The 13997-nt window shown below is 39.2% G+C and overlaps 1 protein-coding gene across 5 annotated transcripts in view; it reads right to left on the bottom strand.

Moving 5' to 3' along the window:
- The window catches only part of TRAPPC8 (trafficking protein particle complex subunit 8), a 52617-nt gene extending 38982 nt beyond the window's left edge, over positions 1–13635 (bottom strand). For 2 of the 5 annotated variants that reach the window (XM_014256240.2, XM_014256243.2), the window contains exons 1-6: positions 13297–13635; positions 7660–7854; positions 5470–5553; positions 2694–2783; positions 1174–1348; positions 627–780 (exon numbers count right to left, since the gene is read on the bottom strand). In XM_014256240.2, coding sequence (XP_014111715.2) covers positions 627–780; positions 1174–1348; positions 2694–2783; positions 5470–5553; positions 7660–7854; positions 13297–13453 — 855 coding nt within the window. In that variant the 5' untranslated portion in view covers positions 13454–13635. Of the gene's footprint in view, positions 1–626; positions 781–1173; positions 1349–2693; positions 2784–5469; positions 5554–7659; positions 7855–12051; positions 12115–13296 lie in introns of those variants that run through there. The other 3 variants (XM_014256248.2, XM_005517195.3, XM_088055409.1) reach the window with 2 other exon arrangements.
- Positions 13636–13997: the final 362 nt, after the last annotated feature.

The following is a 13997-nucleotide window of genomic DNA, read 5'->3' as shown; positions in this document are numbered from 1 at the left end:
CATTTGGTAACGAAATACGATTCCAGGAAACCTTTTAATCATAAGAAGCTGTAACTGCAGTCAAAAGCAAACTCAAAAAAGAAGATTTTTCATTTTAAAGCCAAAAATACAGTTATTTATGGCAAACTCAAAACACACTATCACTTGCAATCTTAGCAGATGACAGACCAGACTAGACCACAAGAAGTTATCACAAAACCCACACAATACTCCTACAAAACAACACAGCCACACTATACAGTGAAGAACAGAAGACCCAGGAAAAAACAAAATTTAAGACTGAAGACGACAGAAATGAAGGCAGAAAACTACTACGAACAGGACACTTCTGATGTTACTTCTCTCACAGCTCTTAAGGCACAAGTCTATAATTTCTGTGCTGTCAGTCTATTTCAGACAGTCCAGTATTTCAGCACTCCTTACTGTCAACTTAAGTAGCATAGAGGACAGTTCCTACTGAGGACTCATCTTATGCCTTCACAAAAAGTCACAGCTGTGTCAGAAGTGTCTTAACTGCCAATCAGCTCAATCTGTAGAAGCATGTACGTACAACGCTAAGGTGAAACAATGCAACTAAAATGATTTTCACAGGCCCCTTAAAAACTCTTTATAGAATACTGTAATACCTGGTTCTGGATAGTGTTTTTCTGAAGGTACTGACTCCAAGGATCTGGTATCTGTTCGTCTGCTCCTCTGTTAGACACTCGAGAATTTATTTTCAGCAAATAGCAACCCTGAGTTCCATATCTCTGTTTCATCTCTTCATAAATGGAGTCGGCTCTGAAACAGTAAAACAACACTTATCCTACCTTGATATCAAACTAACTATAGAATGTGTACTGAAACAAGCTATTTTAGACTATTATCCATAGGGCTTAAATGGAAAATTCTCCTATTTTTATAACAATCTCTTATGCAAGAATAAAACTGAGAATCTTTGAGAATCACTTCATCAAGCTAGCAAAGAAAGTATCTACCCCAAAAGCTGGGACTGATTAATTTCATTTTACATGAACATAAGAAGATCTAAAAATAATACTTTCAAATATCTGCCTTGATAATAGCATACTGGTTAATGGATCCTGTTGCATGTCTAATCTCAACAGAATTTATCAATATAAGCATTTCAGTCCAAGAGCTGATCTGTAAGCTCACTGAAGGCAGAAGACCCACCTTTGTTCCTCTCCTGTGCTTACATCATGAAGTAACACATAGTATTTGAGCGTGTTTGGTATAAACCACTTGGGATATGAATATTCACTACTGTGCTGAATCCGATGTTGTTCTTGAGACAGCTTCAGGAACTGCTCCACAGGGTCAGGTTCACTAGAAGAAACTACCAGCATACCTGAATTCATTATTAAGGACATATACCCAAAGAACACAGGGACAACTACTGCTCATAGAATAAAATAGGAAGTGTATAAAATAGAATGGATGAGTACAATACTTAAGCATGTAAAATTTACTACCACAAAAGAATGCGCAAAAGAATTTGGCCTTTGTCTCAATAAAAAAACTATCAGTTAACTAGCATCTGTAAAATGAGATGCAACAGGAGTTTGCTTCAATTCTGACAGTGAATTAGACAGTGACAGTCTAAGTTTAAGCTCTTACATGATAGTTCATTTAAGATTTTATATAGAGACCAGATGCTGACATAGCAAACATGTAGCTGAAATTCATCCCCACTGTATTTTAGCTTTCAACTTCCAAGGAGAGTTGGGGCCTTAAGTTACCACCTGAACAACAGTGATGTTGATAACTTTCCAGCACTCATAAACACAGCAACACCACCTGAGTAAAAAGTAGAAGTGCTCACATTTTTACTCCAATGCAACTAAACAATCATGAACAAGGAACATCCCACTCTGCTACATCTACTCACCAGATCAAAAGGCATTAATTCAGAGAAGCCAGAAAGCAAAGTTATACTTTAAATCTTATGAAAATTCAGAAGTCAGAATCAGTATTTTGCAAAGTCAATTCTGCACAAGTGTGGCCATTAACATACCTTTCCACTATACTGAAATTATAACGTTCAGTACAGAATTAGGAACAGAGTGTCATAAAACCTGCAGCATTGTAATTACTGCAAAGCTAAACACCAGCTACATCATGAAACAATGATTATTTTCAGTTTCCCTGTAGAAAACCAAATTGGGCCTAAGCTTTGGTAAAAAAAGTGAAAGTATTCAGGCATCGTTCCAGTCTTTCCAGACTTCTTTTTGTTTAGCATAGCTCAAAGTTCACCAAATTTCCAAAACATCATCTCCCCAACCTCCACCACTCCAATTACTTACAAAAAGCTATTAAAAAGCAGCAGATGCATCTCAAACACACATTCTTCTACTGTAGATAAGGGACAGTCAATAGATACTGAAAGAGCTACAGCAGAAAGTGTCTTAGGATGATGGAATTTCATTTACAGGTATTGGCTTTGAGCTCACTTTGACACAAAAAGAGTGTGTGGAGAAGGGGAAAAAACCCCAATACAAACACCAAGAAACAGGCCAAACAGTCACAAAGAAACCCTGATGCTCTTACAAAATCAGTCTGTGTAGTCAGATATAGTGGAAAAATATATAGGCTTCAAATCGTCACTGTGAAAGAGTTACTGCAAAATCTTCTACTACAAAATCTACATTTTGTAACAGTCTTCCCTGGAGCAGTCTGTAACATTCAAAGGATACATGCAACATAGTGGTTTAAAAATTCGTGATCAGATGCAGGCATGGACTGAAGAAAGCACTCTCTGTAAGATTCAAACCAAGGAGTAGTAGCTGAAATACACAATAAAAGAGGACAAATTAGACTATTCAGTGAAACTTGTTTACCCAATAATGAAAAGGAAGTATGAAAGACTATACCTGAAAGTGAAGCCTGCAAACTCTGACAAGGTTTGCACAGCACGAGAAATAAGAGGGAACAGTCCAAAGAAAAAGTATTTTAGATGTACATAAGTAGGAGAAACAGTAACACTTGAATTAAATCCTACAGAACTGAATAGCACCTTAATCCCCACTTTCCTCAACACTGTAGGCTCACAGGTATTCAGTCCTTGTTGAACCAACTTCTCTTTACCACCCCTTAAAACACCCATACGCTTGGTAAAGAAAGAAATAAATTCTTCTAGCAGTCATTGAATTTCTCAGCTAGAGATGTAAGAATTGACCAAGAAACAAAATTCATTTTTGAGTATGTAGAAGAACTAAGGATTACCAAAATCTTATACTGCCTGTTTTCTACAAGTGTTAACTTGGCTTGACATCAGTCTCCTTCCCATACCTTGCTAAAATAAACAGTTCAGCTGGCAAAGATCCAAGAAGATAAAACCCCACATCCGAGTTGTGCCATTAATGCCTAATAATTTTAACCTGCCACGTTCAATGTCCATTTACAATACAGATTTCATTTTCCTAAAAGTAACAAATCAAGAGAAACCAAGGATGTCTGGGACATCAAAAAAATACGTGAACCTAATATTGTCCATTTCTTCCCAGCTATGGGTCAAACAATGAACTATTCACAAGCCTGCTCTGTGCCATCTTAATTTTCCAACTCCTTTCTTTTGAGAGGGAAACAGACTCCAGAGCAAAAAATCAATCCTCTTTCAATAACTGAAGTAACTGGAATCCAGTGCCATCTCACCTGCAAACTAGAAAACAATAACTAATGGACAAAAAAAATTAACAAAATCTGAAATTATTTTCTTTATATGACCCTAAAAAACCCACACTGGTAGACTTTAGTAAGTAAATAAAAATTTCTAATGCTTCATAAAGCTCCCATGCACCCCCCTCATAAAGGCCAAGCCAAACCACCACCTTGATTTCTTAATTTTTATATTGGAATTATCTTGTAGGGCATTAATTTAATGCATTTTATTTAATCCTAGATTATCAAGCCATTTTAGATTGGCTTCAGACACACAGAAGTCAGATATAGTCACACTTGAATTCAGTCTAGCAGTCAGCACATGTCACATTAAAGAAAAAGCCTAATAGGAGACAAACTTCCAGCTTTTGATCACAGCCCTTCTAGAAACTGCTCTCTGAGTACTCATCTAGGATATAAAAAGCTTTTGGCTTTACTGAGTCCTACATCCAAACATGCCAACTATTTAAATTAAGGAAAACACAGCCTGTTATTATTAAAAACAAGCCATAAGAAAGTGACTCATACATTTTTTTCACAAGTATAGCAAGCCGTGCAGTAATTCGGGTTCAAAGTAAACACTGTTAAACAACCTAAGGCAAAATTGTCAACCTCACTGTACTTTCAAGCACTGTTTTCAAATTTTCACTTCTGTTTTACAGCTGAATCACAGCAAAATAAAAAAAAAAACCACTTTTTTTTTTTTAACTCTGAGAGCTACAAAAAGAGAAGTACTACTTCTTTTTTCATTAGGCCTACTAAAAACCTTGGAAGCAGCCTCAAAGGCAACTGGATTCCCTCTACACAACGACATTAACAGGATTCACTTGAGCCTTATTGTAGATACTTGATAAACACACACCATATTCAAAACAGAAGCATTATTTGAAAAAATTTCACAGCTGTAACATCTCATAACATGTTACAGCAGTGCAGACCAACACAGTCATTTAGGTACTCAGACCTATATGTTTTGCACTTTCCAGTAATATGTTTCCAGTATGCTGGAACAGTACTGAAGTTTTGCTGAACTTGTTAACATGTTCAGAACTTACTAAGAAGAAAAAAAGAATATTTCTACATAACAGCTACAGAATGGAAAGTCTACTTCATGAAGTCTTGTACCCGCCTCTAGGCATTTAGCAGGATCTCAACAGATACTACTGGAAGGATAGCTATTATTAAACAAAGGCATTAACTATAATAATATATAAAACTGAAAAACATCAAAACCTGGCTCTTATAGACCACGATGCAGAGACTTGAGAGGTGAATAACCGATGTGATTTGGTAGCAATAAGTCAGCAGTAGGTCAGTAAGTATGTTTTAGAAAGCTTCTTCCTTTTTCTTAAGGGTCATACTAGAGAAAGAATTATCAATATAGCAGAGACCTATGTGTCTGCATACAGCACTTGAGTTCCAATTTAAAAAGTGTTACTATCCCCTGAGAAAGAAGCCCTCTGGAGCAATAGAAAGTACATTTGAAATACAGCACAGTGACAGTGCACAGTTCCATAGGATCAAACAATCCAGTGTTTTTAACAGCATCAGGTAATTTACCACCACCACCTTTACTGATTGCATGGAAAGACTAAATGATTTTGATTAACAAGAGTAGAAATGTGATTAAAAGAAAAATTAAAACAACCACTACCAACGATTTTTCAGTTAGGGGGAAAAATGGAGGAACACATATCTACGTCCAGAAAAGTGCTGAATAGTTGCAGAAGATGGTAAGGAAAGGTGGATGGGGCACATGGAAAAGGAGTAAAGGGCAATTTGGCAAATCAGCACCAACCACAAAAAAAATACCTGAATAGAATGTGGATGTGTTCAGTTCCATCAGTGTCTCTTTCCAATTACTGTACCAAGGAACACTAGCTTTAACTGAGCGATCTGATAGAAAAAACATGATATTATTATACTAAAAAGGGTCAGATGCAAACACACTCTCGGCTTTTACACTCTGGTAGCGTGAAGTAGGAAAAAATCTATACCATGCAAGCCCATGAGGGGTATTGAAGAGATTTGACTCCAGCTAACCTTAATCATGAATATTTCAGGCTTCTCAACATTTGACAGTGTACTTTAATGGAAATCAATATTAATTTCTAGCTCAGCACCAATTCTAGGCTCAACCAAAAATGGAGCAGGATTATGACCCCAGAGTCTGAAACAGTCATACCTCAGTTTCTTAAACAATGTTTATTTTCTTCAAAACAGACTGCACTTGATCATCATTAAAATTAAGGAAGTATCTTTTAATACCGTTATCCTAGAAAATTAATTCACTCCCAAAAAAGAACGAATTAAAAAACTGACAAGAATATTTCCCATTTATATGCCAAATGATTATGTTCTGCTGTCAGGAATTAATGCATCCCTTGGTTTAAATAAAATGCTCTAAGAAAGTTGAAAAAAAAAGAACCCTAAATGCCTCAGTAAATACTCATATTAATCTAAACATAAAGGAACACTACTTGGTACTTCCTCATATTCTCTTAGAGTGTGATGTTCCCCCCTCAAGAGCACTGTGTTTTGTGCCTGAAACCCCCTGAAACAGGGTTCCACTGAACAACTAAGTTAGTACATTAATTTGTCCTTCTGTGTGTTCCTAAACAGCTTATACACCTCTCCTCCTGCAAAGTAAGCATATAGCCAGTCTGAATGGAAATGAGAACCTAATCACTGAGAGATAAAAGATAGTCAAAGATGGTAATTTGTACATCCGAGGCTCCAGCAGCAAATATGGAAAACAAAAGGAGAGATATTAGCTTCTACAACTATAAAGCATTACTTAATACAGCCACTATTTCTCTTCCCTTCTTTCAACACCTCACTTCTGAACTAAGGTCATTAGAAAACTCATGGAAAAGTCTCCTCACTGAAACCATTCTGCTTTCTTAGGGTCTTTCCAGCTCTAGAACTGAAGCAAACCTACCATCAGAAAAAAAAAATTCCTAACAAAATGGCAATTCACCAATGCGATCTGTAAACAAGGGCACAGAATTTGAAAAAGATGTGGGATATTCAACATATCTCAAAAACAAGAGGTTTCCAGGCTCAGGTCTTTTGTTTTATAACCAACACAGGACATCACATTGAAGATGTACTCACAAATTACATATCAAAGACATAAGAATTATGCCATTTTTCCATCAACATAAAAAAAAAAAAAAAATTACTACAGCAACATCAGTTACTAATCCTCACGAAGTTTTATCAATCTATTGCTATAGCAGAGCCAAACTCTTCACTGCAGGCTGAACTTTAAATACAATAAATTACACGTGTTTAAATAGGACAGTGCATACATGCTTCGAAAAAAGTATGCGCTCAGAGGCTTTAGTGGATTAGGGTCTTAATTGGGAAGAGTTTAATCTTCTCAGCTCCTAAGATCAGGTCTCATTTAGCATTATTGACAATGTCTCGTCCCTTGGAGATCTGAGAAAAAAACATTTTTAGAATACTCTAGTCAATTTGACAGTGAAATATGAAGCACAAGTTCCACAGAAGAAAAAAAAAAATAAAAAGACAAGGAATCAAAGGAGTCACATGCCTTTCCTCAAAGTTTTTTCCTTAAGCTTTTTATGACTTTATCATAAAAAATAAAAGAAGCCAGGGTAACTAATTTCAAGATAAAGTTGTACATTAGTACTAACACTAAGTTCTGATACTTATTCTGTCAAGTGCAACAAGTCACGGTGTAAGTTTTGTAACACAAAAATTTCACAACCAAAGCATCGGTAATTGCTACATTAAAGTAATGCTTTAACACAAGTTGAGAAGAAGTACAACATTAGGAAAATTAAAATTAAGTTCAACCACTCTTTCAGCATTACATAAAGCCGAAACTATTTGAAAAATCCAAAGTTTAGTAAAAGTAACATCTCAAAACTGATAAAAACTCTTTTTAGTATATGCCATAAAGCTGAAATGAAGGCTAGAAATCTCTCAGCCAATTCCAGTTTATATTATGAAAAATACAGTATCGTTACATACCACTGATGTTGAGATCATAATCTCCAGCTGTGATCACATTAGCTACCAGTCCTTCAGCAGGCTGACTGACAGACACAACATCATGCAAAAGTTTCTGAACGGCACCGGGCTGAGGTGGGTAAGTAATGATGCTGTTGACAGCGATCTTCAAATTTTTAATGATATGAAGCTGATTATTAGGATCTCTCATGTGAACTAAAAAGGAAAAAGAAGATGATTTGTTGAGGAATATAACAGACAGTTAAAATAGTTTTTATAAATTAATCTTTTTCCAACACGTTTTTTTAAAGATTGCTCCACTAAACTTCTCCATCATCAATTTTAGATCATCATCCACAATGCTTGGCTACCAAAAATGGAGGGGGGAAAGGTGATAACAAAAAATTACTTTATGTTCAACATTAGGCTCATCTAGGCAGACTGGTTGAAGAACAGCATAGGATCTTAGCTATAAGAATATCCACTCCATCTAACATACTACGTGTGTATCCTACACTGATACATTCACTTCCTTGCGGAACGTATCAAGTTTCACAGAAAAGCCATATGAACTACATATGGATTTCACACAACACGTCATGTTTCAAGGAATCACCAGTTTCCAAGAAACCCCCCCCACACAAATAAATAGCATTTGAGAAACTTGACAGGGACAACGTAGTATTCTTTCATCCAAAATTAACATATCCTAAAAGACAAGCTGAGAGAGTTGGGGCTGCTCATCCTAGAGAAGGGAGGAGACAGACCTTAGAGCAGCCTTCCAGTACCTTCAAGAGCACTGGAGAGGTTCCAGGGCATGTAGTGACAGGACAAGGGGGAATGGCTTAAAACTGAAAGAGGACAGATTTAGACCTGATTTTGGGAAGAAATTCATTACTGTGAGGATGGTGAGGCTTTGGAACAGGTTGCCCAAAAAAGCTGTGGATGTTCCAACACTGGAACAGTTCAAGGCCTGGCTGGATGGGGACGTGAGCAACTTGGTCTAATGGAAAGTCACCCTAACCACAGCATGGTAAAGTAAGAACTACATGTTCCTGAAGGTCCCTTTAAACCTAAACCATTCTATGATTTTTAACACAATAGCTTTCTTTGTAGAATCTTTGTGAATACTGCTTCCTAAAGCCATCTGTTTTTAAAAACCTATTCATGACATTTTAGACACTCATTACAATTCTGGGCCTGATGTGATTTTTTCATGTAATTTGATCCTATTTCAAAGCACAACCACCAAGCAAGCCAGGCTGTAAGTGCAGGCAGGACACACTGACTACAACTGCCTAAGCCACCTAGTGCTACCACATGCCCCACACCGCAGCCCTTGACTCCTCAGCATGCTATTTTCACAAATTCCTGTATAGCATGTAAAAGATAGGACAAAGGTAAATTCTTGCTGTTTTCTTCATCTTTCAACTAACTACAGGATTCACACCATAAAGGTCTGAAACTGAGTTTTCAATCTGCTCCAGCCTGGAAAGCACTCCACAGCTTTTCCACAAGTGTCTTCAGAAGTGACAAGCACACAGCTAAAGTCAGATCACACTAGGTGCATTTACAATCCATCTTAAATGTTAAAACACATTTCTAATGTCATTCAAATCTTGACTGGTATAGCACTACCTTCCTCAATCACATATTCACTTCCAAGCTTTACCCTGCACTCAAACTCATGGGAAAACACAGTAAAGCAGATCAGAAAACTTGTCCTGCCAAAAACAACCTAAAAATGTGTGGGATTTTTCAGCTGTAAGTTTCAGATTGAATTTATACAGCATAAGGCTATATCAACATCAGAAAGGGCAATTGTGCTGGCTAAACTTTACTTATTTCAGTTCAGCATTTCTATCAGAAAGCTGAAGAAGTTGTTTTGGATGAGGCTTTTTTCATCTTATCACATTGGTAAATTATCAACCCTACTGCCATGCAATTACTGAAATTATCAAATGTAAAGGAAGTGGCAGGAACAAACAACCAGGAAACTAGTTTGCCTTCACCAGCACAGCTATAACACTACAACTCATCCTTGCTGTCTGTCCTAAAACATAACAGCCATAATAATGAAAAGCACACACACTGCCATACATAAACACAGATGACATCTCTGGCGTATGTTTAATGTTAAGGACTGAAATAACAGCCATACTTGGAACCCCAAAAAGTGCTTAACACCAAAAAAAAACGTGTCTAGGGTTATACACTTCCTTCAAATGTTTATAAGATCATTTCAGAAAGTACTTTGCCAAAAGTGGCAGCAGTAGCGTGTACTAGAACAGTATCTTTCTCATCAGAAGTTGAAAACAATCAGATGCTAAGTTACACATGAACGAGAAATTCCTAACATCACACTAAGCTCGAATAAGCACAGTATTCCCATTATACTTCCTTACATCTTGCACATATTTAAGGCTTAGAATGAGATAAAGTTATCAGAAGCTCTCCTTTTTCTTGTTAAGGTCAAACACTAGTTTAAAAGTAACCAATACTATCTTAAAGTGATACTTGCTGACATTACACTGCAATTCTCCCTCCCACAAAGGCAGTATTAGTTCATAGAGTGTTTTTAAAGAGTCTTAAAAAAAGGATCCTATTTTAAGGAAAACCTACCTATATACACAATATATGCCTACCATATATATACATATATACACACATGTATATATGTATATATAATATATACAATGCATACACTTGTTAAATCAGGCATCGCTTGTTACTTACAAATGAAAGTTAAGAAAGACAGACACTTTGAGAACAAATATGAAGGTATAAAATCCTTAGTACACTTTTGGTTCCCTTTATTAAAGGCAGTTGAAAATTTGGGGACGGTTTTGTTTTGCTTTCCTCTAAAGTCAAGACTTAAGGGGACAGTAAAGCTGTGCTTTTACTTTTTTTAAACGTTTCTCCTAACAGGAGGTGATTTACTTGCTGAATTCAAGAGGCTAAAATTTACAAGACAGAGCACCCTGAACCAGTGCTCAGGACACTCTACCATGGCAGTTTGCTGAATATTGCAAGGGTATTTTTGGCTACACCAACATTAGCAAGTCACTGATAGGCCAAAGTCGATGAGTAGATTAAATACTGATTTGTGCAAAGGGTGGTCCCACTGCATCTACATTACATATCTTTGTTGGGTTCTACTTGAAATTAGATAGAACCTGGCCTCCTTGGATTGAGCAACCTCAACAGTGTGTGGCTTTACACTATCTGAAGAATCATACTCTGTTTTGGTCCTTCAAATCTCTGTTAGCACATGAAGGATGACTGATATGTGCACAGTAGAGAACTCAGCTTATTTCCTGTTTATCAGAATTGCTTTGCACGTATATCAGTAGATTAATTTTGTAACTGCACTGCTTCTCTAAGCAAGAAGGGTGACGAACACAGCCTTCAGCTGGATAATAAGCCATGTAATTCCTAATTTCAGACAAAAATATGTATTGTAACAGGACTCTAAAAATGCAGTAAAAAAGCTCCATGACGGAGCTTTTCAAGTTATAGAAGAAATCAAGAAGCAACACATGTACTTTACATTTACATGTAAATTTCAGCATAAGTAAGGAACAGCTTATTTCTAAAGGGATGGAACACCAATCAATCCAATTTTATGTTACAAATTCAAGGGAATAGCCACTAAGTAAAGAGAAATGGATTAATTTAAAATGGACAGCATTTCATACCCCCTTAAGAAAAATTGTGCTTAAAAAGGAAGACACCAAAACACAGTTACAGAGTCACAGAATTGTTATAGTTGAAAGGGATCACTGCAGATCATCAACTCCAACCTCCCTGCCAAGGCAGGATCACCTTGAGCAGGTAACAGGAACTGTCCAGGTGGGTTTGGAATGTCTCCAGAGAGGGAAACTCCACAACCTCCCTAGGCAGCCTGTTCCAGCGCTCTGTCACCTTAACTGGAAAGAAGCTTTTTCCAATATTGAAGCAGAACTTCTTGTATTTTAGCTTATAGCTACTGCTCTTCACAGAATCCTAGAACAGTTATCACAATCATACATAATATAGTAATAATAATATTATTATTATTATAACCAAAAGCAGTAAAACACAGCATGTCATGTACACACACTCTGCTGTACCACAATCAGATCACTTAATCATGCCTTTCTTCCTCTCTGTCCTTACCCTCACACATGCTGCTTCTAACACAAGAACTTACAGTCAGCATGCAGTTACATTTTTTCCAGGGAGCATGAAGAGGAAGTCGCTCTTGGAGTGGCTTGTGGCCTGCTGGATCAGAATACACACAGAGTACTGCAGCAACAAAACCCACCGTACCAAGCTTCACTCAGGGAACACTGAGGATAATTCAGGTTTTCAAGTTCCTTAACTACCAAAATAATTGGACCAGAAAAGTTGCAAGTAAGTGAATTAATTAACCTTCCAAGTGAACATTTCGAGTACACTGCATGGTTTTGTTTGTTACATGCATTTTGAGAGCCTTTCCCTGAAAGAAAGAGATAATTAAATTCAGAACTCTAAAGATGTGAGCATCTGCATTTTTTTTTTATCTCTGGCGCATTCTCACATAGTTCACAAGCATTGCTAAACAAAATGAAAAATATTTATAAACAAGATACAGTTGATAAGTTACTAAGACTTACCTGAAAATTAAGTCATATTTTAAACACAAAGTAGCTTTTAAGCTGTTGCCATTTTTGAAGAGAGAAATGCAAAACTGTAATGAGAATGACAGTACAAGCCTCATTTTCTTGCACTCTTTCCTCAGCACATGACATGCAGAGGCTACAGCCTAAGCTACATGTCTGTCAGAAACCAAATTGACAAATGTCATTGCATCACTGTTCTGACAAGCAGTTCTCTGCAAACTGCTGTCCTGCACACTACTGTAATGAACAGCAGCTTGAAATACATACCTTACTAAATTAAAAACAAATTCCAGATAGTAAGTTAAAGCAACACAGCTAAAAATTGCTGTTGTTTCTCTTAAGTGGTCAATCTCCAGTTTTCCTGCTGCTTCACGTGGTCATTTCACCGATGCCACATAAGCAGCTCGATTCCCACTTCTTTGCACAGGTCTTACAGAAACGTCAACAAAAACAAAAAAAAAGCGTATAGGATAAAGCTACAGGCGAGGGAAAGGAAAGCCCTGCAACTGAAATTAGGATTAATGTTTCTGAAAGACTGGCCGTACGTAATGTTTCAACGCCTGGCTACCGCAAGTGTGAGATCCAGTAGAGGCGACCGCAAGTGAGGTACGAGTACTAGGGAGGTACCAGCAAAGTGGTTTCAATGAAAGACAAAAATCCGTCTGGAAGAACTGAATTTACAAACACCTTCCTCTTCAGCCGTGTGATGTCCCCAGGAGAAGCCAAACTTCCCAGGTCCCGCAGAACGAGTGAAATTAAGCTGACTTAACAGCTGTCACCTGCGACAACCCCGGCAAACGCTTGTCTCCGCCGAGCCTGTCAGGGCTCCAGGTGACACCCACCCGGGCGGCCGCCGCCACGGCGCCGGGAAGGGGTGTCGGGCCCGTCCCGCCGGCGCAGCCCCGGCAGGCACAGCCGTGCGGGACCCCCGTCCCCGAAGGCCGCGGGCGGAAGGGAGCGGCGGCGCCGCCTCCCCCGCCCCGTGTAAACAACGCGCTCCGTTCCCGGCACCGACCTTCCGAGGTGAGGCGGCAGAAGGGCCTGACCAGTTCGGCGAAGCTGAGGTTGTTCCTGCGGGTGAGCCGCTCCGCCTCTTCGCTGCACAGCGCGGCCACCAAGGGCACGAACGAGTCCTGGATGAACTCCTGCACCGACTGCACGCACTGGGCCATCGCCGTCGCCGCTCGGGGCCGCCCGAGACGGCCCCGCCACCTTTCTCCGCAATTCTCCGGATTATTCCCTCCCTCCTTCCCTGGTCGGTGCCGGTCGGTGCCGGTCGGTGCCTGTCGGCGGCTCCCGCCCGGGCCCCGCTCAGCGCCCGCAGAGCGCCGCCATGTTGCGCCTCATCCGAGCCCCTCGGGGAGCGCCCGCTCCCGGCGGCCCCCGCGCCCGCTCATGTGATTGGCCAAGGGGGCGGCGCCGGAGCGGGGAGGGGGAGGCGACGGTGGCCGGCCGGAGGGGGGAGCGTTGGGTCGTGCTCCCCCTGTACCCCCCCACCCGGAGCGGAGAGTTGGTGCGGTCCGGAAGGGTGGGGGCGCGGGGCCGTGGGATGCTCCAGGGGGATTCCTGGCGCCGGGAAGCGGATTTGGTCACCAAACAGGAAAAACATTGCTGTCGGATTTAGCTAAAAAAAAAAAACAAACAAAAAAACCCCACAAAAATAACAACAAAAAGCGCCAAAATTACCCCAAAACAAGAAAAACAGGGAAAAAAAGC

The sequence above is a fragment of the Pseudopodoces humilis genome, chromosome 1, assembly GCF_049639895.1.
Source record: "Pseudopodoces humilis isolate 2021_Gansu_Grassland_sample_001 chromosome 1, ASM4963989v1, whole genome shotgun sequence".
NCBI lineage: Eukaryota > Metazoa > Chordata > Aves > Passeriformes > Paridae > Pseudopodoces > Pseudopodoces humilis.
Note: the sequence above shows the minus strand (reverse complement) of the source record. Positions and strands in the feature narration are given on the sequence as shown.